Raw genomic sequence first — 25,869 nt, 5'->3', positions numbered from 1 at the left:
CCACTCTCTGGCACTGGCAGGGAGCAAGCACTGGTAGGTCTCCAGCCTTCCTCTTGTCTCCTTCCAGGCTAATATATGGAACATAGCTGAAGGCCAGCGTCTGGCTTTATAGAGTGATAACTGCAAACATGTAACTTATCTAAGCTCTTTCATGCAATTTGATAAAAGAGCAATTTATGTCTTTCCTGCTTGTTGCTAAAGATAGAGGGAAAAAGTGTAGAGAGTTGTTAGTCCTGGGTGGGTGTGCTCATTAGCTCTTTGCTAACTCTGCTTCATTGCTGGCAATGATTATTGTCAAGTAATTACAGGGTTCCTATGAATCTGGCTCCTGTTTGCTCTGCAGTGTAACAGGGGTAAGGAAATGAAAAGTGTCAGTACTATGGATACCCAATGTTACTTCTGCCATAGCAGAATTTCCTGTTATAGGAAACAGTTACTTTGTACAATGGCTTATTAGATGGAAACAGGCCTAGGTGAGCTGCAGAATGGAAAATCAGTATTTTTGCTACATTAAAAATCTGTTCTCTTCTTGGAGGAGCACGTAAAACCCCCACAGCCTTCTATTTAAAAATGTATGGAAAGGAAACTAAGGGCTTCAGCCAAAAGGCTAAAAATAATAACTGTACCATCATAGCCAAGTTGTCTGTTCCTTCTTTCCTCCAGTATGAATGAATAAATGTTTGTGAGCAGCTATCATGTAAGAATTGTTTTAGCCTGTTTTCTGTGTGTTGCTCTGTAGCCATATGGACTGCAGCTTTCATTGTAAAGGGAAATGAACAAAAAAAAAACCCTAATTATTTGTGTGAAGAAAAATCATGGAAGTTTGTTAGTTCACGTGTCCAAAACATTTGAGTTCATTGGTAAAACTTGTTTCTGCATCATCCCTTTGGTAGTGGAAAAAACATTTAGATGTGTATGTGCTGGAGTACACAAAAATCTCTGTAGCCACCTGGTAGTAGAAGACATCACTGGGTAAATCATAGTCCAGTGTGCTTGAAGAGGTAAATGAGAGTTAAACACTTTGAACAGCTTTGAAAATCTGCACCCTAGCAGTTTAAAAATTTAAATATCCTTAAAATTCTGGCCCTGGATATTGAAAATTATCAATATCTATTCAGTAAAATTAAATAAAATTTCCATCACATGATGGATGATAGAAACTGAACAGCTGTTGGAGCAGTAGCTCCACTGCTCTCTAAAAAAGAACCTTAATTTGAACTTTCCCACGTTAATACTGTTTACATGATAGAGAAAATTGTTTGAAAGGCACTTTTGTAAAAATGGGTGCATTTGTGAAAGCAGAGTGAGGAAAGATGTTCTTTTTTTAGTAGGTGAGTAATTGTTTCCTTTAATCTCTTTGTTTTTTCTCATGACTACAAAGATCAGCACACAGCCATGTAATTAGTGGCTCTGGACTAGATCATGCTGAAACACCCACTGGTGTGACTCCACTGTTCTTACGGCACTGCATAGTCAAAGCAAAGGGTAAAATTTAGTTCGCAATACCATCTTTCCGTAAGCATATGTTATTTCTTTCATCACTGAAATAATTTAAAAAGTTAGTTGAACCATCGAACAATGGAGGTCATCTGGCCCAACCCCTGCTCATGGCAGAGCCAGCTTACCACGTTACATCTGGCACAGCCACAGGATCAATCCAGCTCCAAAATGAAGGTATTCCAAGTTCAGAATGTCCAATAAAACAAAAATAATAATTTGCATGGAGGATTAATTAACTGATTTTTCATTTCCTCATAGAGTCATAAAAGACATAACGGTAGCTTTTTTTAGGAATGTTCTTACAGAAAATAGCAGCTGGAATAAAACAATAAACAGATAGGGGTGTTTGATCCTCTCAGAATAGTCATGATAAAGCAGTAGCTATCCACAAATAAAGTTAACCCTCATTTTGTAAATGACTTTTCACTACAGTCTCAAGGCATGATGAGATGTTAATAATGTTGATATACTTCAATGGCAACAATAGTGGTATGGTTGTGAATCAGAAAATGACATCTTAGTTTGTAGGTACAGCTCTTGCCTGTACTTTCAGGATAATGTCAGCCCTCCTGCTCCTGGGTTTTTAGTAGATGACAGTTTCTTACAAACTGTGTGAATAGGTCACCATCTGCTGTTTGGGGTTCTTTTTTGGAAGAAATACACAGGACATCTTTCTCTATAGGCCTTTGCATGAAAAGAGGTAATAAGGAAACAGTGGGATCTAAAAACAGATCTGCTTGTAGTGTTAATCAGCTGATAACAGCAGATTACACTGATAACACCAGGTGAGAGCTCAGCACTCTGCATCGCATTTGCTCTGCACAAGACATGGATTTGGACCTCAGTTTTGAATATTTGAACTCTGCTCTATGTGCTGTGTTTTATCAATGTTCCTTGCACTACAAATTGCTCATCTCACACAGAACTGCAAAAGAAAGTGTTTTAATCTTAATTTATGATAAACAAGAACTACGAAGTCCTTTTTATTAATACATCAAAGTATTATTTCCAAGGGGAGTTACTTTCATATTAATGTTCAGTGTTTAATTCACATCATGAAGACCACCTCAGATGGGTAGAGTTTCTCTGATGTATATCTGATTGCCCGTATGTAATTTGAACATCTACAGAACATGAAGGGCATGATCAAAGAATAATTAATATGTTGATAAGGAATTATGTGTTGTTCTACTTATCTACATAATTCAGAGAGAAAGTTTATGATGACAGCATCTATCTTTTTGGGTATTGTTTACATGTTCATTCAAATTATAACATGAAGCGTTCTCTGCATTCCATAGTGCCTTTCATCTGCCGAGCTCCAATTACTCTCTGACCAATTAACTTCAGTATTGCACACATGCAAACCACGTTGGGTATTGTGGAAAATCTGAGCAAGGCGTTGAAGTCTGAAACCTGACCTCCAGTTTAGGATACTGAGCTTGAAAACCCTGATTTCCAGAGACCTTAAATCTTTGTATTTAATTGGAGCTACACATGAGAGTCAAAACTAATGGTCAGACCAGCACTAGGGCTCTTGGGAGCCCTCTGAATGTCAGGGCACTCCAGAGACATCTTGTATGCTGCTTGAGTTCAAGCTGTCTGCAAGTCTCCCCTAGCCTTGCAAGAGATGACATTTTTCAAAACCTTGCAAGGACAGAGGGTGTCTGCAAGCTACATGTAGTGGGGTCCATCTGCTGCATCCAAATTCAAACCAGATCTCAAGGGCAGAGCACCAGACAAAACACCTTGGGCGCTTTATGTACAGTGAAGAAACATACCTTGTGTACAGACTGAAGAATTTACTGCTCTAGTGATTAAAGTATTAGCAATCTAATAAAAGAGTTGGTCCAGCTACAAAGATAATAACACTTATAATTCCAAGTATAAAGTTATGGCAAGTTTCCAAGTAGTGGCACAGTTGGAATTGATACATATATACTTCCTATTAACTGTTCCTCTCCTTGGTGTTGTTCTTGCCCTTCCTGTGACTTTCTGGGTTCAAAAATCAATAGTGCTAGTTTTCCTCAAGATGAAAAGAGGTGTAGAGGAGCTTACAGTGAGTCTTCATCTGAAATTCTTCGCTAAGGAAAGTATGATGTTGCTTGTGGAGATATCTTCCTCCTTACTGTTGGGTCAGTTCATGGTTATTTTTACACGCTTCTTGAAATAGTCAGACTCACTGAATGGTTGAGGTAGGAAAGCACATCTGGAGGGCATCTTGTCCAACCCAATTGCTCAAGCAAGGCCACCTATAGCCAATCGTGTCCGGGTGGTTTTTGAATAACTCCAAGGATGAAGCCTCCACCAGTTCCCTGAGGAGCATGTACCAGTGCTTGGTTACCCTTACAGGAAATAAGTGTTTCATGATGTACAGAGCCTTCTTCTGTGTGTCAGTGTGTGCCCCTTGCCTGTCACTGGGCACCACTGAGAACATCCTATCTCTGCCCTCTTTGCACCCTCCCTTCAGATACTTGTCCTCACAGATGAGGTTCCACTGAGGCTTCTCTTCCCCACACTGAACAGTCACAGCTCTCTCAAGCCTTTCGCCATCTCTCAGATACTCCAGGCCCTTAATCATCTTTGTAGCTTTGTGCTGGACTCACTCCAGTAAATCTGTAATTTCCTTTTACTGGGGAACCCATAACTGGATGCAGCACACCAGATGTGACCTCACCAGTGGTCAGAAGAGGGGAAGAATCACCTCCCTTCACCTGCTGTCACCCTTACTAGTACAGCCCAGCGTGCTGTCTGCCTTGCTTGACAGAAGGGCACACGGCTGCTTCGTATTCTGCACCCAGGTTGTCTTCTGCAAAGCTGCTTTGTAGTCTTTGGGCTCTTTACTTCTCAACAACAGTGATTCAGTAGAAGACACATACAAGAATATTTCTCATGCAAGAATATGTAACAGACATATACAGCATGAATGGGTACATATAGCTGCAGTTTCACTGACTACTAATTAGTAATGTTTGTAGGTACTGGACTAGCAATGGTACATTGCAAAAATAACTTTATAACACATCCGGAGACTAAAAAGTTTAGAAAATACAAAAGTATTTTCTAAATACCAGCTGGACACAATATTTCCCTTTTCAATGTGAGCTCAGCAGCTATTCCAATCATCAGGCCACTCTTTGGTCGTTAATACATGGAAGTTTAGATGCTGCCTAGATCTCTTAGCTTGGGAATCCAAAGCCAGAAACTTGTAAAAGAAGAGTTTGCTTTCAAAATTTAACCAATAGTGACTCTAGGAGTTTTGAAATAGATCCCAAGGGATGAGATTGTTACCTCTTCTCTACCTATTTGATAGTGCTTCTTCCACATTAAAAATGCTATATACTTTATATTAGAGTCCTTAAAGACTCACGTTTTCCAGACCATTATCCAAACACATTTTTCAGTGGGCATACAGTGCTCATGTATAAGCGCTCTCAAGTCAGCAGTTCTCAGCTTTTGAATGACAGGCCAAATAGGTGGGATGGGCAGTGTTGTACTGAAGAATGGGTGGGTGGTACTCAGTCCTCCAAGTCTATACGAAGCCAAGACTCCTGGGGGCTGTCAGAAGGCAGGAAAAAGAATATAAATCCTAATGGGGAAGGAGGAGGATGTGAAGGGAACCAAATTCTTAATCACTTTTGTCCATTAGCAATACCAGAGTATTTTTCTTAAGACTAAAGGGAGGAAAGCCTGATGTCCTTGTCAGTTCTCAATATATATATATATATATTATGCAAATTTATTCTAGCTCATAAATCCTGCTAGTGGTTTCAGCTGGGTAAAGTATTCTCCTTTTTTCTTGTCATACACTGCTGCAGCACTCTTTTGTGCAGCTGCTGCATTTCATCCTAATGCAGCTGTATTTCACCCAGGGATGAAGTGATCCCTATATATAACATTCTCTTCAGTTTTTATAACTGTTTAAAGGGCCTCAAGATGAGGTGTGGATTGCAAGCTATTGTTTTATTAGTGTCATCACAAAGTGCTGCATTGTACAAATCAATTGTAAGCTGAGAAATGTGGCTTCAAAGTGATGCTTGAAGATAGAGATTTTTTTGGGTTAGGAGGGATTTAAAATCCTGTTTCAGGAACTTGAAAGGAAGATGTCAAAAAATGGGAGACAGACTAGTGTGAAGTAAGGTTGTATAAATTGCATGGGCATGTGGGACAGTGGGTAGCAAAGATGTCAGAGAAATGAATGACAGAAAGTTAGTTTTAAGTGCTTTAGAGTGGAAGACATGGAGAGAAAAGGAGAAAAGGAAACCAGCTGTAAATAGGAATTATGATGATGATGATGATGATAAGGAGCAACAAAAATCTCAAGACTAAGCTCAAATGATCTGAATCTCCTGTTTTTATCACATTACTGGACCATATAACATGGATGGGATTTTCAGCATTGGTTGGGTCTGTTAAACATCTTTGCAATGTTATTAATGTTATGTCTGAAACATTCAAATGTTTAAACCACTTGGTGTCCAAATCTCATTGCATTCTTATGTTTAGATGCCTGATTGTTCTGTACACCCTGTTACCAGGAGTTCCCTAAGGAACTGAGGTCCTGCTCCTAAGGTCCTTATTGTGTCCCTGCATGCCTGCTGTCTTGGTGTGCTGGCTGCTTCCATGGCCCCTGCAAGTCACGTCTCAGCTTAAAGAGTGTGTGGAGTGTAGCACATTGCACAAAGGTCTCTCCTGCACTGCAAACTCTGATCTGCCTGTTGCTGTTTGCACTGCCACCTTCTTGTTATTTGCATGAGGAAACTCATTGCGTTGTACCCCTAGCTCTGATGATACCTAGATGTAAAAAATTCAAATACAGACACTGTTCCCATACCTGTAAAGTTTTGTGCTTGATGAACCTGCTATAAATCTCAGATCTACCAGTTTTACCAGTATCCCATTAATTTGGGAAAGGAATTCAGCATAATCCTTTCGCCGAAGGGAGACGTAGCTTCTTAACTCCTTGCTGGAATAACACACCTTTTTTTCTTGGGAAATGCAGCCTTGCTGAAGATAAGAGGTTGATGAGAAGTCTCCTAGATGGCCTGTACAGAATTTGGTTGCAGTAGAGAACAAAACACATGTAGTCATTGAAAGAAACATTTTATACAGTCCCAGACTACGCATGAGTAAGAGAAGTGTCAGTAGCTCAGAAGGAAAAGGTGTATAAGCTGATTGTCTAACCAGGAAAAAGCATTTTCATAACACTGCTTTAGCTTGGTTTCATTTATTCCTTTCTGGAGAATTCTTCTCTAAATCTGTGGTGGTAGCAGTGAGTAGGCAAATAAGGTTCCGACTCTAACTCGTTTCTTGATACCAGTGTCATGCGGCAATGTCAGTTCAAATTGCCTTCCTTCTTTTTTATTCCTTCTTTTTTCTTAATCTCCCTGCTTTTGTGCTGTGTGTAGAGTGAATAGTAGTTCCTAATTTCCTGTTTTTGTATTACCCCTGATTTTATACCATTTTAGCATAACCCTTCCTTATTCATCTGCTCTCCAAGGTAAACAGTCACACTCTCTTAATCTCTCAGCATACAAGATTTATTTTTTTTCATGTTCATAAATAATCAGGCTTCTCACTTTCAACCTCTCTAAGAAGTCAGAGCAGGAATGGACACATTTGACTATTACTCACCAAGGGTAAAGAATTACACATAAAGGAACTACTCATGAAAGATCTTTTTCTATTGACATTTAAATTATATTCAGCCACAGTAGTTTAAAAGGTCCATATTTTATTGTAATATTACTAGTACCACAATATTCCATGAAAGGTTTAGGACTATTAAAATAACACTTTGACAGTTTTATTTGTCCCTTCCTTGCAAAACACAACCTTGTCTCTAATACTAATTATACGGCATGATATAAAATAATTCCAATGAAATTCCACTTTTGAAAACCTTATTAGCAGGATTTATTGATGCGTGTGCACCATAGTGCAGTAAAACATATAAATTCATTGTATGCTTATGGTTTGTTTTATTTATTATATATTTCTACTATAAATGGTAATTTTACGGCTGCATGGTACAATTGCTGTTGCGTTATTATTGGAATTATTCTGGAAAAGTCCTACAGAGTGGATGGGAATGGGGTAAACCATTAAACCTCCACCTAAAAGCATGAAAGGTTACTGAAAATTGTATCTGTCTTTATTAAATTGCACGGATATTTTTCCTTAGGGAATATGACAAGTTTTTAATTTTTCCATGCTCTACACCAACTGCTTGCACTAGTGAAGTGAGATGATAATACAGTAATTAAAGTATTAACCTGCTCCTGGCAAGCTGTAGATCATGGAATCATAAAATCATAGAATGGCATTTATTGGAAGGGACGTTAAGGTTACAAGCCCCCTGCAGTGGGTGGGCAGGGACACCTTTCACTAGACCAGGTTGCTCACATGTGAGCTCTTGTTTTGCCGTGAATTTCCTGTATGAGTTGAAAAGTCATCTTTTCTCATATTTACAAATATATTCATGTTCTTTCAAATTTAGCACCCTTACATTCTAATTTCAGATCTCTGAAGAAGCTTTGCAAATGCCTCTTAATGGAAACCTATCAGCCTTTAGTGGTACATCGTAGCTGAGGGATGGTAGAGTGATGCATTTACATATCAGAAATTTGGATTCTCCACACTAGATTTCTAAGGGTAACTGAGGAGTGGCATAACCTTATTTTTATGGCCAGATAAGTGTCAGGCATCTAATTCCCATCAACCTCACCTCTAACTTGTTTATGTACTTCTGAAGTTCTTTAAATCCCCATCTTTGATATAAGAAGAGTAACATAGATAAATATCCTAAAGACTGTGAGATAGACAGCCAGGAGAGTAATGGCAGCTATTGCAGTATCTCAGACTGAGCTGCAAGAAGAAGCTGAAACATGCTAGAGCTGTTCTCATACAGCTTCAGCCTGACTGAACTTTTCCAAAGAACTCATCTTCCCTCCTGAGCGCTCTTCTGGGGAGACTTCAGAGTGGTGACATTGCTTGTTGGTGACTTGACAGGTTTATGGGATGCAAGGGTTGTACCAGGACCTGTGAGACAAAGCTGTCTGAGTGCCTACAGCTGCCTGGAGCATGCCTCAGGTCTAAGACACCACCAGTGTTTCCTCCCCAGGAGTATTCTCTGGTTTACCTTTCACAGAGGTCTGCAGCAATTCCTAACAGTAAAAGGCATTTTACCACCCTGGGTTGAGCTGAGCCTCCAAACTGACCCTAGAATGCCAGGTAGCCTAGAATTAGAATTTTGTTCTGGAAGATGCAGGACAAACTCATCCCAACAGTTCTCGTCCTCTTGCAGGAAAGAGTAAGACAAGGACCAAAAGTTGATATAACCAGACTAACCACTTGCTTACTGATGTGGCTCCACAGTCAAATGTACTTCTTTCCAGTTAATTGATTAATCATTTCCTCTAACGTTACTAGATATTTTATCTGAATATACTAAATTAGATTTAAGTGGTGAGCAATACAGGGGGAATACTAAAGTGTACATTAACAGTGATTTGTTACAGAAGATGAACAATAAAGGTTATCACATAAAGTTGACATAAACACAATAGATGGGGTAATTATGTACCTTATTTATTCTAGGGGGTAATTATGTACCTTATTTATTCTAGTTGCTAAATCTTTCACTGCATTGTGCAAAGGGACATCTGCATTTTAAATAAAAATGTAGTTAAAAAAAAGAGAGAAACGCCAAAACAGAAGACAGAAGAGACAGGGAAAATGACAGAAAGGCAGAAACAAGATGAAATACTGCTATCTAGATTGGAAAAAGGAAAGGACTATAGTAACTAGGTCTTAGCATTGATATTTGTAGATGGTGATAAGATTCCAAGAAAGAAAATTAATTTATTGACATGAGTTTCTCCTGCCAGAGCTTTTCACCAAACAACTTTTTAGATTTTTTAGACTGTTTAGACTTTTTAGTTCTCCTGTGACCCTTCATGAGGGAAGGACTGTGCCATTGGTTTGACTTTCTTGAGCTTTTTAAAACGCAGCTAACATAAATTAAACAGAACCATTAGAGGATTTGAGTCGGTTTGCTAATCCAACAGCAGACCATTCCCACTTTTGGAGGGTTAGTTTTCTACCAGCTTAGGGGGTTGAGCTGGGTCTCTGAAGGGTTAGCCAGGAGCTGCTGTGGCAGGAAGGGAAGCAGGAGAAGCAGCCAGCTGGTGTTGGATAGGCAGCGCAAGGATGTCCCCTTCGGTGGCAGCTGGCTGCTAGTCTGGTGTTGGGCAGAAACAAATCAGTTTGTGAAGAATCAGAGAAAGTGTTGGAAGAGCAGGAGAGATGACAAGCAACTGTCTCCATTTCAGCCCCAGAACAGCCAGAGCCACCCACACAGTTTGTGGGAGACAAGCTTCAACCCGTTTAATACTAAAGATAGACTCAAAGCCAAGACCCAGCTGTGCTCTGAATACTTGTCACGTTTCCTGAGTGAACCTCTCTCCTCATTTTGCCCTGAATTATACCTCACTACCAGTAGAAAAATGAAATGGAAAAGAGAAATTTGTTTTCTTCCAAGCACAATTGTAGTCCTGTGAGACGTACTGACAGATGTCAATAGTTGGGACTGAATTTTTATCTATCCGTAATAATTAATGATTTTTGTTAACTGCTGCCCAAGCAGGTGGAAAGCAGTAGGCAAATTATGCCTAATTTATTTTTCCAGCCACAGAGCAGAAAGAAGAGTAGTGCATAAGGACAAACCCACCATCAGGTGTGCTGGGGCAAGAAGCCTTTTTGGTCCTGCCCAAGGGAGTTGCTGATTGTGGGTCAGTGGTAGCTCACGTGCTTCTGGTAGGAGCTAGAGTAACTGTGCCTCCTGCCAGCCTTGAGCCACATCCTCTCTGAAATTGTTCTCATCATGACAGCCCTTCTCTGTGCTGTTGACAAACTGTCTTGGTGCCACTTGTGAACACATGTGGGTTTCCAAGTCCTTCAGTGTTGCACCAAGACAATGCATCTGCTGCAGGCAGGATCCAACCCCTGTATTAGCCTGGACATGGGAACAGAACTAGGACAACACTGCCAAAAGTATTTCTACCACCCTCCATTGACACCTCCACTGAGGTCTGTTTAGTGCTGCACATCTCTTCCCAAAAAAGTCTTCACTAATGTTTTACTATGAAGTAAGAAAAAGCAAATATTAGCATATGGGCACAAAAAGAGAAGGTTAAACTTAGCATGTCAAATTATGGTTCAAACATTGCAGTATGAAGTAATGAAAGCATCTATATTGCATTCTGAACTATAACTTGGATTACATGCCCAGGGCAAAATAGTAGAAATCACCTTTGATGTCTGCTGAGGAGTGAATCCTTTGTTCTGCCTTTTCACCTAACTGTAGGAGGGACCAAGAGTGGAATGACTGGAACAGGTGCCCTTAGCCAGCAGGAACACACTTGTATGAGCAAAGTCAGGTTTGGGCTGTGCCAGCAGCCTGGTGCACTTCTGTCCTCCTGCTGTCCTCTGGATAAGACCAGAAAGAGAGATATGGGAGGGAACGGGGAACTGATACTTGTCTTGAAATTCAGTATCCTGGAAGATTAGCAAATCTTATTCAAGGCTGATGTAGTCATTCAGAAAATGAGAATACTACCCAGAAATGCCTTCATGGAGGATAGAGTCAAAGTTTTGAAGGCAGAAGTTAATCAGTCAATTATATTTGACTGAATACAGTATGTTGCAAACAACCTCATCAAAAAGAAGTAAAACACAAACCAAAAACACCACAAAAAACTGAAAACAAAACCTCAGAGAACAGTGAGATCTACTTTCTTGTTTATTCCCTATAGTTACTCACCCATTGCAACCTGAGAATTTTTAGATCTTGTTTGGTCTGCAGGAATATTTCTCAGCAAGTTCCTCTGAGCAGCCAACTGCAAAAAAACATTGAAATATGATAAGCGTATAAGAGCATTAAATGGTAGCATTCTCCATCACCCACAGCCTCTGTCAGTTGTGTTTCCAGGCCAGATGAAGCTAGAATGTACGTACAGCTGTTCTGAGTTGTAAAATACATTTTGAAATGGGATTGATTTGTCTGTGTTTCATGAGATTGAATTAAGCAAAAGAAAAAAAGTATAAAGACTTGTCTTTTTTCCAAGCATTTAATAGAAATAGTCTAACTGGAACATAATAGAGATGTGCTTTCAGCACACAGATGTGCTGTAGTGAGAGCCACGTTTTATGTAAGCTGCTTATTCTTTTGTGCAGTGTCAAGAACTGAATGTACTTTCATACTCAGTTTTTTGGCCTTGACATGAACTAATGTCAAAGCAAATGAAGACCTGGTGGTAAATCCTTTTCAGCACTGCTAATGATTGTGACCATTGTGGAGTTGTTCCTGGCTGTCTAATCGTCTTTGGGATGTTGAGCTTTTGATACATAGACCTAATATTCTGAATTTTGATTTCTGCTACAAAATTTGCCGGTGTGATTCATTTTTTAGGGGATCAGAAAGGTGTGCAGGTCACACGCTGCAGAGTATATACAAAGCAGATTTTATAGTGAGCTTCAATGGGTAAAGTCATTAAGGGTATAACGAGTGATCTGAACAGAATTACACGGGCAAAAGTTCACAACAGCAGGTCTTACCTGTAAAAATGCATTTTAGTAGAAAACTGATTTACAGCTTGAATTTTTTTCACATGCAAGGGAAACTATGCAGAGGAGCAGCTGAGCCTGATCATCTTCTTCCAGTTCCATTGTTTGCTTTATAGTTAGGGGTTTGTATTATGGCTGTCTAGATTTTACAGCCACAAATGTGCCAAAACCCTTGACTGGTTCATTCAGGTTGATTAATAAGCAACATAAAATGTCTACTTTCTTTAACACCTGCACGCTCTGTTTCTTCGTGTTTTGCAAATGTAAGAGGTGCAGATATGTGCTTTGACTTTGATCCTGTAAACCAAAACTGTTCAAGCGGTTGATCCTGATCTAGGTTTGGACAGTAAAGAGATGTTTCCCAGGTTTCCTCTGAAACCCACATTTGTGTGGATGAGCCTCTGTTTTCAGTTGTTCCCCCAGCTGGTCTGGGAGCAGCTGCACATGCAGGCAGTGCAGGTGCTGGGCAGAGCTGGACCCAGCGTGCTGCTTTCCAGAATGTGAGCCCATGGAGCTTGGTAAAAATAGAGATGCCCCTGCAATTGTCCCTTCAGTATTATGACACCTGCACCTGGGTTTTCCTGGCAGCGCTTTCCATGGATTTCACATGGCCTTCTGCTCCTCAAGAAATGTCAGAACAGGAAAGAATGCAGTGCCTGCTCCCTGTCACCCCATTTTCACCCTGCTCCACCTTCGCCTCTTGCCAGCAACTTACCCTTGGGGGAGGGTAGATCACAGAGCCACAAACCTGGCTGAACAACTTCTGCTGTAAGGAGATGGTTAACACTTGGTCCCAGCCACCAAGTGGCTTTGTGCACCCCAGGGTCCTGTGGAGACACGCAGGTTTCTCAGAGGCACTCTCTTCTGATGCTATAAAGTGTGATTCAGAGTGATGACAGTACTGTAACAGCAAATAGATCTTACCAAATTTCTTTGTTATTTCTTTGTAATTGAAAGAACTTCTGATTCAAAATAACAAAGTGTGAACTGTTTTCTCTTTCCTCTTTTTGCTCAGAAATCGAAGCAAAGGAAGCGTGTGACTGGTTACGTGCAGCTGGATTTCCCCAGTATGCTCAGTTCTATGAGGGTGAGTTGGTCTTTCTCCTCTTTTTGCAGTTCTGAAAGTGCACTGGGCCCTCGCCAGGAGAGCTTGCAGTCAGCCAGCTCCACATTTGACTGAGTTATGGCCATGGCTGGATGCTTCACAAAGCCTCAGCTGCTGGAGTCATACCAGTGCATAAAGAAAATTAAGATTCTTACCCTTGTAACCATGGGAAGTTTAAAAAAAAAAGGGGGGGAGATAGCTAGTGTAAACCTCAAAGGTTAACAAAAGCGACTACAAAATATCTAAAAACATGAGTTTATTTTCTAAAAACTTTCTGAATCGTGCCTGAAATAAGATTAAGACACTGGAAGTTATTGAAAATTTTGATCATGCTGAAAGTAAGACTGAAAACTCTGCAGAGTTACCAAAAGTGAATAATCTGAGTTGTGCTTCACCTTTGCAAAGTAAGAAAAGCTGTCCGTTCAGTGCCAACTCAGTGCAAATGGTGGTGTCCCCTTCCTTGGTGTTAAGTTCGTGCCCAGGGAAGCAGTGTTCCCGAGGGCAGGGTGAGTGGTTGCACTGCTGCTGTGTTCCGTAGTAGTTTGGGGAATGGAGCTGGGTTTGTCCTGCTCTCCTCAGCTCAATGCCAAGAGGGAAACTGTGGCTGAGCCTCGTTTTTCCCAAAGTGCCTGTTCTCCCTGTCAGAGACACCCAGCTCAGGCTCACTTGGGCTTATTAGCCAAAAGGCAGCTCTGCCAAACACCTCTGGACATCTTCCCAGGTCAGCAAGAGTCTGGAGGCAGCACAGACCCACTCATGGAACGAGGGCCAAGGAGCCTCATGGGTCAGAGCCAAGTCTGCAGGGAGTCAGCTCAGACACCACCCCTCCCCTCGTGTGGGGCTGAGCACGGCAGGGAGTGGGATGCTGAGGACATCCCCATGGCCAGCTGAGCTCCATCAGGGCCCAAGTGTTGGGTCCTGTTGGGCTGCTCACGTGCCTGGGGACAGGAGCACCATTCAGAGATGCTCAGGTGGCTCCACAGGAGGCAGGCAGACTCTGTTAAATCCAGCAAGGAACTAAGACTAATGAGCCTGCCAGACCAAAACTGACACAAATGTGTTTCTAGCAGAGTCCCTGGGTAGCCAGCAGTACTTTTGTGTCTGCCTTGTATTCAGAGTATGTCACATACTGACTCCACCAGAGAAAGAAGCGCCTGCTGCCTGCTTAACTCAAAAGGATGTTCTCTCCAAAAAACAACCTGTGCTGGGCTCCAACAGTTCCCATGCAGTCAATATGTGCTCTAGACAGACTATGTCTCCAAATACGAGGTGCTTTTCACAGGCATCTATTATGTCAGTGTTGAGCAGCAGTGTCTGAAAATGCTGGCTGAAGTTCCTGTATCCCAGCATCCTGCTGAGGTACCTAAGCATGGCAGAGCAGTCTGGAGACCAGCCACAGCACTGGAACCCATCCCACTGTTACAGAGCTGTGTCACTTTTCATTGCAAATGTCAGCTTCCAGCATACTATTCTGGCTTTTTAGCTAATATTGAGGATTATAATTCAGTTTGAGGGGCTTTTTGGTCTGTTATTTGAGTAACCTTCTGTCTAAAATCATTGTTATTTGGATCTGTTTTAAAAACAAAAGGCACAGAACATTTCTGGGGCTTTGGCAAAGTCTGTCTAGCAAATAACTAATTAACTCACTGTAATGAGAAGGGAAAGCCTTGTTGCTCATGTAAAGTAAGTGTGGTGGTAATTCCCTGATCTCATCCATTTGTGCAAGGTGCTAAAATGAACAGCTAACATTTGGGTATTTTTTAAAGCCAAAATGAAATAATTTTGCTGTCATTCTAATGCAGCGGACGTTCAGCTATACCTTTAAAAGAAAAAAAAAAAACCAGTATGGTGTAAGAAAGGGTCACAGATACAGCTGGAAGGGAACCAGAGCTGAGTGAAATTGGTCATACTAGATTTCAGTGAGCAAGCACATGCAAAGCAATTTAGATGTAGACAATGTATTTTCACTTGAGAAGCAAGCGGTCATCTTAATATTGTGTCTCCTTTTACAGACTCCCAGTTTCCCATTGACATTGCTGCAGTAAAGAAAGATCATGATTTTCTTGACAAGGACCTTGTAGAACCTCTTTGCAGGTAAATAACACTCCAAGTTTCTTTTCTGGTAATTTAAAAGCATGAGATGATTTTTGACTGTTGGCATAGCAGCAGTTGAGGTGTGTGCTTGTCCAGGTGCATTAAGTGATGAGATCTATAATGCCACCATTCTGAGTTAATTTCTCTTACAGAAGATGCTGCAGTAGGAGACCTACTACACTCACAGAAAGCATCACATAATTTGAGAAGACCCAAATCCAATGGATTTGAAACAGATGCTTTTTAAGAACTAGCAGTAGTGCAAGTAAACCCTGAATAAATGAGTCACATTTGAGTTTCACATTAATAACTCTTATGTCTAAGTCCAGCAAAAAAGATGAAAATTCATTGCAGAGAATTCAGCAAGCCCTATTCTCTGGCAGCAGGCATGGTCTTCATGCTTCTGTGATTCCCTTGGTACTCTCATTTGGCCCCAGTAACAGAACTGGGACCAGAACCAGTACTGCAGACCCCCCAGTAGTACAGATGCTACAGCTGATCAGTGCTTTGCCCCTCCCAGCTGTCCTGTGTTTGCTGTTTATCTTGCTTTTTATACTCTGTGATGAATATACCATACTGCATTGCTCTAGTCCTGTCCCCCAGGACTCAAGACACAGCAATTCTGTGGCAGTTTTGCAAAACCACATTGCAGAGACATTGTTCTCCTCTTCTTTCCCCTGTGCTCAGTTAAAGCTGGGTTCTGCTCCTCTCCTCTTCAAGTCAGGACAAAGCAGCATCTGGCCCTTAACCAAGCAGGCTTCATTACATGTTATGGAAACTTTCACAACACCAACATCAAGATAATTGGACAAGACTCTATTTCCCCTTCTGCAACTGTGGCTAAAGTCAGCAGAGATGGCTTTAGGAGATGCTGTTCCACATAAAACTACATTGTAAGGATGAATGAGTTTGTGGAGGAATGCAGAGAAGGTTTCTGAGAATCACCATAAATAGGAGTGATAGAGACTTCATCTAGTTCACCTCTCCATCCCAGGCTATGCTCCCTTTCCTGGCAGATCCAGGTAGTTTCCAGGCATAGCTATCAGATTGCTTTTCCAAAATTCCCCTGCTGTAAGTGAGACCTGTTGCTTCTCATGCTGTCCATTATGGCTATGGGGAACAGAATATTCTCTTTCTCTGTGTAACAGCCTTTGTGTCTGAAGGTAAATCATTAGGAAAGACTTGGATTCTCCAGTTCTCTCTCTCACAGATGCCTGAGAACAGAATTAATTGCAGACTTGATCCACTGCTGTTCTGTGCTGCTTGCTGAGAGAGATTGCGGTGCCCACACCTGGGATACCTTTTTCCCATATATATGTACATCCCCCTGCTTCAGTCTGGCATGATGGAAGGCATACTTTGCTGCATTTGGGAACTGGAAAGTGATAGAGATAAGATATTGAGATCTATTCTCCTCTGCCCTTTATCACAAAATTGAAGGACCATTAAAAATGCAAAAATGATGTCCGTTCCTAACCCTTTCTGTGAGAGAAAACAGTGATATATAATCATTTCATAGCTCTGTGATGCTCCCTAATCATTCTTCTCTGGAGTAACTGGCAATGGTGTTGCTACAGTCATGGTCACCAGGCATCCAACACCTACAGCTAAAAATAGGAACAGTTTATCTCTTGCTCTTCCAGCCTCTCTGTAGACTCACAGATACACCTACAGTTACTATGTTGATATATGTATGAGGATTATTTTTCAAGCTGAGAGGCTAGAGACTTGGTTGGTTGGGTTTTTTTTTCTTTTTTATTAAAATATGAGGGTTTGGAAAATTAACTAGCAGCTAAATAAATGTACTCATGGGAAAAAAATGCTTTACATTAGCCTAAATCAAGGGACAATGATGAGACCTATAGAAAAAGAGCATAGACACAGATATTTCCACACTTTAAATATAAATGGGTTTATTCCTCTCTAACTACTTCTTCTGTAATTGTTTTATTCAGAAGACTGTTTACTTGAATTTTTGTTGGGAGCTTTTAAACAGCTTAGATCTTAAAAAAGAGTAGCTCCTCATAATATTAGAAATACAAGTATTATGTACAGGTTATGTTTTCAGATTGCAGACATTTTATTCAATGTAACTCAGCGGCTTCAAACCCTTTGCTGAAAGCAAGCCGTAAAAAGCCATTGTACCAAATGCCAGGATTCATCAGAAACAGTGAGCAGTGTCAGCTGCTGCCCCCACTTCCAGCTTTGTTACTCTATGAGTTATCAAACCAGCATCTTCCAAGTTTTCCAGTGTACTGGAAATCCTCACAGCTCAGCTGACCACTGTGGGCAGTTTTCTGCCCTTCCTTTGCTCTGTGATGGTGTTACTGCAAGGCGCACGCCAGTGTACCACGAGGGCTGCAGGCTGTGATGCACTTTGAGCAAAGAGAAAGTTGAAAAAGGCTGGTTATTATTTCTGTGTGCAGATTCCCAGGTTGGCAGTCAAACTTCCATTCTTCTAACATTGAAAGCTGCCCTTAAAGCTATGCGTGACCAAGCCATCACACTGACTAATAGTGCATTCAGCACATAGTGCTGAACAAAATGGGCTTCTCATTTCTTTTTGGAAGATAATTTTAGAGCTGAAATGCCAGCATGGATAATCAGTTTGAGCAGTTTTAGCTCTGAATAGTAATAGCATAAACACTGAATTGCTTTGCTCTTGTGAGTTGAAATCAGACTCTCAATCTCATTTTATAATCAGTTTTCTTATGGCATTGAAGTATACCAGACAACGTGAGGCATAAATGAGGAAGAACCTTTTTTTTGAGGCAGCTGGTAGTATTTTAGCCAGAAAGTCTAAGACTCCCTGTTGTAAAGATTTCAGTGACCTTTTTGAGATATTCTAACATTCCTGCTGTTTACAATCTAATTCGAAAATTTGGCAGAGTAAAAACCAAATTTGAGGCCTTTGGGTTAGAGGCATATCTATCAAGAGATTCCACTCAGATTTTATTGAGTAATGAACAATAGAGAATTGCCAGGCAATCTGCAGGCAAACGCTGTCATCCTGCCAAAACAATAATTGAGCATGAAAATTTTATAGCTGTGTCACGTCCAAAATAGCAGCAACCAACTCTGCTCTGGGAGCTCTTGTGGCTGCTGTGATAAGAGGGTGAGATGGAGAAGCCAAGCCACGTTGTACTTTTTGTATTCACGTAAATACAGTGACTAAGAACATGAAGAACAAGTATATCACAGTCTGATCCATAGTTCCCCAAATCAAGCTCTTAAAATTTGAGCTGTGCCAAGCAGTCTTTTTTCCCATAGCATTTTATTTTTCCATAGCTGTTGTCTCTTAGATCATAAACAAAGTGAAGATTGCTGTATGGGATGGGGCATCCTCCCACCAGAGTTCTGAAATGATGGGTGTGCAGTCAATACCACCTGCTGGGTTTTCTTGCTCTAGGTGCTGGTGGGGGATCAGCTGACTTACCCCATGCAGGACAGAAAGCCCTGCTCTGGAGGCAGCAGAGTGACTCCCCTGACTTTCAGGAGAGATTACTCATCTCATGTGAGCCTGGAGCCTACAATGTCTCTCAGTGGCAGCCATGATAAAAAGGTGATAGGACTGGAAAACAGAATATTCTCTTAATGCACAAAACAGGTAGAGCAGGGACATGCCAGTGCCAGCCCTGCCCACCAGCCCTGATGGTGTTGGGAGAACTCTTATTCAGTGTTAAGACCTCAACAAAGCCCAGCATCAAGAGCTTGATGTCCTCTTCCCAAAGCTGACAGCACCAGAAGGTAGGCACCGACATGCGTACTCAGCTTGGCAAGGAATAACAATAAAACAAAGAAATAGTGTTGTGGTTTCCTCAGAGAGGCATTTACAGAACAACAGAATGTGTTTTCCTGGTCAAAATCCATAGGAGAGGGCATCTGTGGATCTGCTGATGCAGATCCATGGACTGTACTGTCCATGCTTGTCCTTCCCACGATGCCTCTCCTTCATGGCTGGCCTGTGGCCCTGTCTGCATTCCAAAGCACCTGCTTGAAAGCAGCTGAAGAGCAGATCCAGGGATCCACCTGGAACTCAAACTGACTTCAGAGCTGTCTCCCTATCACTTGGATTGCTCCCTCTTACTTGGATTGCTCTTAAGGCAGGACAACAGGTCCCCCCCACAAGGTTTTTCAGGTGGCCTGAATCTGCATAGCTAGAAGCTTGTATTTATTTGTAAACACTGCTCAGTGCTGTAAAGAATGCAAAAGTTGGATATTTCCTGCTTCTGAAGAACTTCTATCACAAAAGTTAACAATTACAGCACTGGGGGAGGGATTCAGAGCCCTAAGGACTTGTATCTATGGCCATCTTAAATCTCCTCACAGAGCCCAGACTTCTCCATGTGTTGTCTGGACCGAGGTACCTGCAACAGCTGAAGGCCAGGCTTGATACTGTAGGGGATCTAAAACAGCACCAGAAACATCTGTTTGAGCACTTGAATATCTCTGCTGGCTTTTTAAGAATTATTTCAAAGTCTTAAGCCACCTTTGATGCTCTGGAGAAGAAATAAAATTGCCATCACTAAAACGCTGTAATACATGTTTTCCTGTCTTTCCCTGAACAATGCAGAAATTTCCACATACTTTCAAATGCATCCTAGATTATTTGGGTTTTATATGGCCACCTCTCTTGTGTGTATTTAATGTATATTTCCCTGCCTTTTCTCAAGTCCAGACTTTGTGTTTTGTTAACATTACAAACAGCCATTCTTTTCCCATGTTTTTTAAGCAGTGGCATAAAAGTGCAGTGCTCCTCTCACTTCAGCTGGAACATTGATGACAGCCTTTGTAGCCAGAAACTTCTGGGTCTGTTTCTTTTTGAAAGACTTGCTGAGGAGTTGACTGTCAGTCATCTGACAACTTTAAACTGATGAAAAAAGCTTTCTGCCATCACTGGCACATCAAAAAGGCGAAAGAAGCTGAAAAAGACTGATTTTGAATTGAGCTGTTAGTACCAGACAAACTCACAAATATGATCATTAGTTCTGTAATTTCGCTGGCAAATCTTTCCACAGCCCTGGAAGAGCCCCAGAAAACATAACAATGTTTTGCAGAGGGGTGAATTTAAAACCTGGGGTTGAACTCCCTGGTGCCCAGTAAAAAGTAGTTTTGGTTTTGGTGGAGCAAGTGTGGAAATGTAGCTAGACTTCTCCCTTCAGCACAGGCCAGCTGACAAAGAGGTGCAGGGACTCCAATATTAGCCAATATTCAGCACTAAGAGGAAGCTGTCCCCAAAGATAGAAAGCTGGGCTGGACTCCTTTGAAAATGTGCCTCTGCATACTTGGAATTGATATCGATACACACATTTAAACATTTTGTGCTCAAATGATGCACTGAACATTATTCAGCCCCAGGGCCCCAAGAAAATGCTACTTTGGGTTGAGAAATTCTGTGTTTGGGCAAAAGAGGAGTTTTGCAATAATAGATGTAATCCCAGAAGAAGATTTGTGGGCAGAAGGCTGCAGATATAGCTACACAGGCACAAACCCTGGAATTTATTTCAGCATTGCTATCATGCATGCAGGGTGTGCTTGTGCATACATTAAACCCAAATTAATACCACGAGCACAGGACTTTTCTGATGCAGCATAACGGATTTATTGGCTTGAGTTAGGGAGGAGTATTTGATCTACGAATGAGCAGGTGATATTTTCAGAGGGAATTTTTTTATTTTAAGGAAGATCCACAGCTGGTGGGTCAGTTCTTTGTTAGTGGTGGCAATCTGAAAGGTATTCTAATATTAGAAGTTCTGCAGAGGACCATGTTAATGCCATAATCTTCTTATATTATGTGAGAGATTATATCATTGATCTGATAGTTTTTCATGTGTCTTTTTAACTTATCACATGCATTTCAAATGTTAAGTTCTGGAAATTGGAGGCCTCTCCCTGCAACCCAAAAGCAACGAGACTTGCTATTAAGACACAGGAGATGCAAGCAGCCAACAGAGGAGTACTGTGGGCATGTGGCTCTCTCACTCTGCCTCCCTTTATTTTGAAATTCAGTCCTAGATTGGAAAATTTTCAAAGTCGAACATATTTAACTTTCAGCCTCTGCTTTTTGAATTTGGATGGTTTCATGGATCAGGATCTTTAAGTATAAATAAAACCAAATCAATTATCATTACCACAGGAGGTTCTCTACTGAAAGAGCATGTTTACTTGTCCTCTGGCTGTCCTTGCACAAAGACACACACACACACACACACACACAGCTTGTCATTCCAACTCACTGTCATCACAGGATAGCCTTGGATTTAAGGAGCAGAAGCCTTACAGAGACTCTGGTAACATCAGTATGAACATGGTCAAAAATAGCTAAAAATATTTATTTTAAAATGTTAGATTTTTTTACATGTTGGGTGCGTTAACCTGTGTGTAAGATCCACAGGTAGGAGAAAAGAAACTATTGGCTTTGGAGATACTTTTAAGTGGCAGCTAGAAGTTCTTTATGTCAACTTTTTTAAAGAAGTGCCAACTGTCAGAAGTGAGGAACTGCAGCTGGTTTTTTGTTTGGTCTTTCACCAGTGCTTTGAAATTCCCATTTTAGACCAATTAAGTTACAGTCATTCTTGATGCCTTTGCATAAGGCAACTCACCTCCTTCTCTTGTCATTTCCCAGCTATCACAGGTGTTTGTTTATAGTTGTTTCCTGTGCTAAGTATGGAAATGTCTATGAATTAAAAAGCAATCTATCAAACCTGGCTGTCAAGTAAAGTGAAACTAAGGGTCCCTTTTCATGTAGTGGTCATGTTGCTGGAATAGATGACCACTATCCTTTCTGAAGCTGTTATATGTGGTTGGCACACTACAGTAAGATAAGAGAGCATGTTTTGAACTTGCAAAAACTCATGCCCTTTAGTCAGAGGCTGCTAATCTTTTGAATTTGCTTTGCCCTGTAGACGACTGAACACACTGAACAAGTGCGCCTCAATGAAACTCGATGTGAACTTCCAAAGAAAAAAGGTAAGGGAACTTCATTAACTATACCCTGGCTTTTGTGATAAGACCACCCCAATCTAGCCTTTAATTCAGTAGTGCTCTTAAAAGTAAGTTATTTTACTTTGAGCATGCATGTCAGCATTACCTGGATGCATGTGAATTGTTGAATCTTGAAACTATAACTAGAACAGAAACTGTGAGTAAGTACTACGTGTGTTAGAAGGGCTCACACAGTACTTAAACTCTACATGTGTGCAATTAAAGTTAGTGGGTGAAAAGACAGTAAAGCTTCATTAGACAGGCTTGTTTGTCAATGCCATGTGAGTACACAGTGGAAAATGCTGCTCACAAAAAATGGAAGTTGCTCAGATGAAAACAGCTTTTCTTTGTTTCTTCTACTGACTTCTTCCCAGTTAAGAATATGAAAATAAACTCTGTGATCCTTACAAGCTCCTGTGTAACATGGGAATTATCTGAGCATAAAGGGTTTCAGTGGGGGCTGCAGAAACAGCCTGTTGATTTTGAGAGTTTTGTAACATGTCCAGAATTAACTGTTGAAAGTTTGGTTTTCAGGTCACAAATTCCCCAAAGTCCTTGAGAGTTGTACAATGGTAGTTGTCAACTCTGAGAAATCTTGGTTCCTGTTTTTCCTTCCTAGAGTGTTTTTCTAGTGCTTTTTAAAAACTGACTCCAAGAGCTGAATTTTTGATGCCTTTGCAAATTCAGTCTCATCATACTCTATTCAGTGTTTGAGGGAACTTGAACAGAGGATGGTTTTAATGTCCAGATATCCTACTTTGGCACAAATCTGCTCATTCCTTTGTGTACTAGCCTCTTTAGCTTCTATTTTACCCATTCCCTGGAACTGCAGAGACTTCTCTTCACTGCATATGGGTTTTGGTTTTTTTGTCTTGGGACAAAAAGGGAGTTAAAAAGGGAGGATTTTTTTTTGTTAAGTTTGTTTTTCATTAATTTTTTGCTGCCACTTCTCCCTGTTCTGAATGGACTGAAGTCCTCAGCTGATCTCCTTGCTGATGACCACTTATTTGTGGTGGAAGAGACATGTGCCTACTTCGTATTCTTTTAAGGATGCAGAAGCCACTTGTCCATACCTGCACAAGGCCACAGAGAAGCTGAGCACAGAAAAATGTAGAAAAAGAGGAGTTGGAGGAGCTTTTAGTCCACAGATACAGAACAACTGAAAGTAGAAGAGCATGTGGGTGAGAGAAGAGGAGGAAGGAGAGCCTGCTGACAGGAGGAAATGTAAATGCATGTCTAAAAGCCAGAAACTGGGTCTGAAATTGATCATCAAAATAAATAAATCTTTGGCTGTAGATACTGCCTTTCCTAATAGCCTCTATGGGGATCTGAACAATGAAATGCAAAATCAGCCAGCTTTGGAGCTTCAGCATAACAGGTATGCACAGGACTAGCACAGCTGCTTGCGTGATTCACCAAAATATGGCCAAGCAAGCTGCCAGGCGATGTTCCTGTGAAAGACAGCTCAGCATGAGCATTCCCTACTGCCCACTTCCCCACCCAGACCATTCCCACTGTGGGCTGCTGTCTTCCCTTGGCTTCATCAAGATGCAAACAGAAATCCTCATTTATGTGTTGCAAATATGTCCGTAAGCGATTTGGACAGACAGAGATTAGTCCTTGGATTAACTGCCTTCTGCAGCTGTCGATTTATGAGAATTCCTGCCCCCAGCTGGAAAAATGTGGCAGAATTCCACCACGAATAAATCCACTACTTGCCTTTTGTTAGCATGCCTCTGTATTTCAGGCAAGTACACCCTCAGTCAAAAAGCTGCACTATTTTAAATCAGCTGTGACAAATCTGTGAATCAAAACCTCTTTCTCTTTGGCAAATGTTACCAGTCACTCCTCAAGAAACTTGTCCCTTCTCATCTTCCCAAACATAATGGTATTAACTGGACTTTGGAATATGCTCCAAAGCAGTGCACTTGATTTCACCCCAGGTCAGTAGAAATATACAGTCACTGCTCCAAAATGTCTGCTCTGCCTGGGTCAGATGAATCATTGCTTTCAGACCTTCTCTTGATCTGCTGTCCCCTTAGCTGGTGACACGTGGGTGGGCTAAGACTTTTTTTTTTTTTTTTGGACAGTTTCATTTGTCAGGACACTCAGATATCTGACAAGAACAGTGGGTCATTCAGGATGTTAGTGGCTTCCAGAATTTCTATTGATTTCATCAAAAGAAAAGCACAGTATGTCATAGGACTCACAGTGCAGCTGAATTTGTAGTGAGTCACCATGGCAGTATCTCAGCATCCAGATATTTCATTTCATATTTGCCTGATTTTGCTTCTGATGAAACACAAGCATGTTTCTTTATCAATTAAAAAGAACCCAAAACTAAGCCTTTAATTAATTAAGCTGCAAATTTTGCCACTGAAAAACCTCTAAGTATTTTCTAAGTGATTCTTGGGCAGAACTTAATCCTGTCTTTGCTATGGTTAGAGGCAAAACTTGTTTACTACCAATATCCTTTTCTCTTCATCTCTGCCTTGTTAAAAAAAAAATCCAAAAAACCAAAACTCAAACAAACAAACGAAACAAAAATAACCCCCCCCCCCCCCCCCCCCCACAAATTAAAAACCCCACAAACTTTTAATTTAAAGTATATTTACCACTGAATTTATTTTTATTTCTGTCTTCTGTTCTATGGTCTCTTCTTGGTGTTTTTTGCAATGTTTCTACCACTTTGACTACTTTAATCGATTCCAGCTTGTAGAAAATACAGGCTAAATCCTGTCAGCTCATACAGTAATGTCAGTGCAGCTACAGGGATTTGTGTCAGCCAAGAGTCTTCTTTAAGGTCCCTTTGGCATATTGTAATGTAGAACAAATTTTAAAAATATGTTTATCCTGCTGGCTGGTGCCACCAACGCTTCAGCAGTGGTATGCTTTGTAGATATAATTACCACTGCTAAATATTTAAAAGTACGTACCCTTGCGGTTTTTAAAGTATCCACTTTGTGGCACTACTAAGACCACAATAAATGGATTTTTAAGTTCCTGAGGCTATGCAGTCCTTTGGTCCATATATGCATACAGCAAGCTGTGGAGTTAAAACAAAGGTAGAACTGTCTGATGTGCCATTTCTTCCCTGCAGACAAAATGGCCAAAGCATTATTAGCCTTTTCTAGCCCCTTCCCTCGTACTTCACTAGGTGCTCAATTTTTCTCTTTAACAAGCTACAGAATGAGGATCTCCATTCATTCCTGTAAACTCACCAGAGCACTGCACACCTCAATGTTAACAAAAGAAGGAGGAATGCCTAAACCCAAAATTTCACAGCTATATTTTATTATATGGTTTGGACACGATCTAAAACATCTGGCTGACTTGGAGTGATAAACTGGCAAAAGTTTATGGCATAAGTGAGACCTGGCACGCTACTGATCCCAATCTCCAGCTTTTGAGGTTTCACATTATTTAAGGTTTTGGGTGCTCTTGTAAAATTTGGTTTACATTTTTCAGTTAGACAGGCCAGCAAAGATCTAGTCAAAGATTGGAGATAACTTTACCATCAAAACTTCATATAAAAATACTTCTAATAATAGACTTTTAAA

The 25,869-nt window shown here is 40.9% G+C and overlaps 1 protein-coding gene across 5 annotated transcripts in view; it reads left to right on the top strand.

Moving 5' to 3' along the window:
- Nucleotides 1-25,869, top strand: part of STARD13 (StAR related lipid transfer domain containing 13) — a 288,208-nt gene that overhangs the window by 237,790 nt on the left and 24,549 nt on the right. For all 5 annotated transcript variants that reach the window (XM_059838852.1, XM_059838854.1, XM_059838853.1 and 2 more), the window contains 3 exons: nt 13,142-13,213; nt 15,244-15,325; nt 22,231-22,294. In XM_059838852.1, the coding sequence (XP_059694835.1) occupies nt 13,142-13,213; nt 15,244-15,325; nt 22,231-22,294 (218 nt within the window). The remainder of the gene's footprint in view (nt 1-13,141; nt 13,214-15,243; nt 15,326-22,230; nt 22,295-25,869) is intronic.

Source organism: Haemorhous mexicanus, chromosome 2, assembly GCF_027477595.1.
Source record: "Haemorhous mexicanus isolate bHaeMex1 chromosome 2, bHaeMex1.pri, whole genome shotgun sequence".
NCBI lineage: Eukaryota > Metazoa > Chordata > Aves > Passeriformes > Fringillidae > Haemorhous > Haemorhous mexicanus.
The sequence above is the reverse complement of the archived record's forward strand: the minus strand, read 5'-3'. Positions and strand labels throughout refer to the sequence as shown.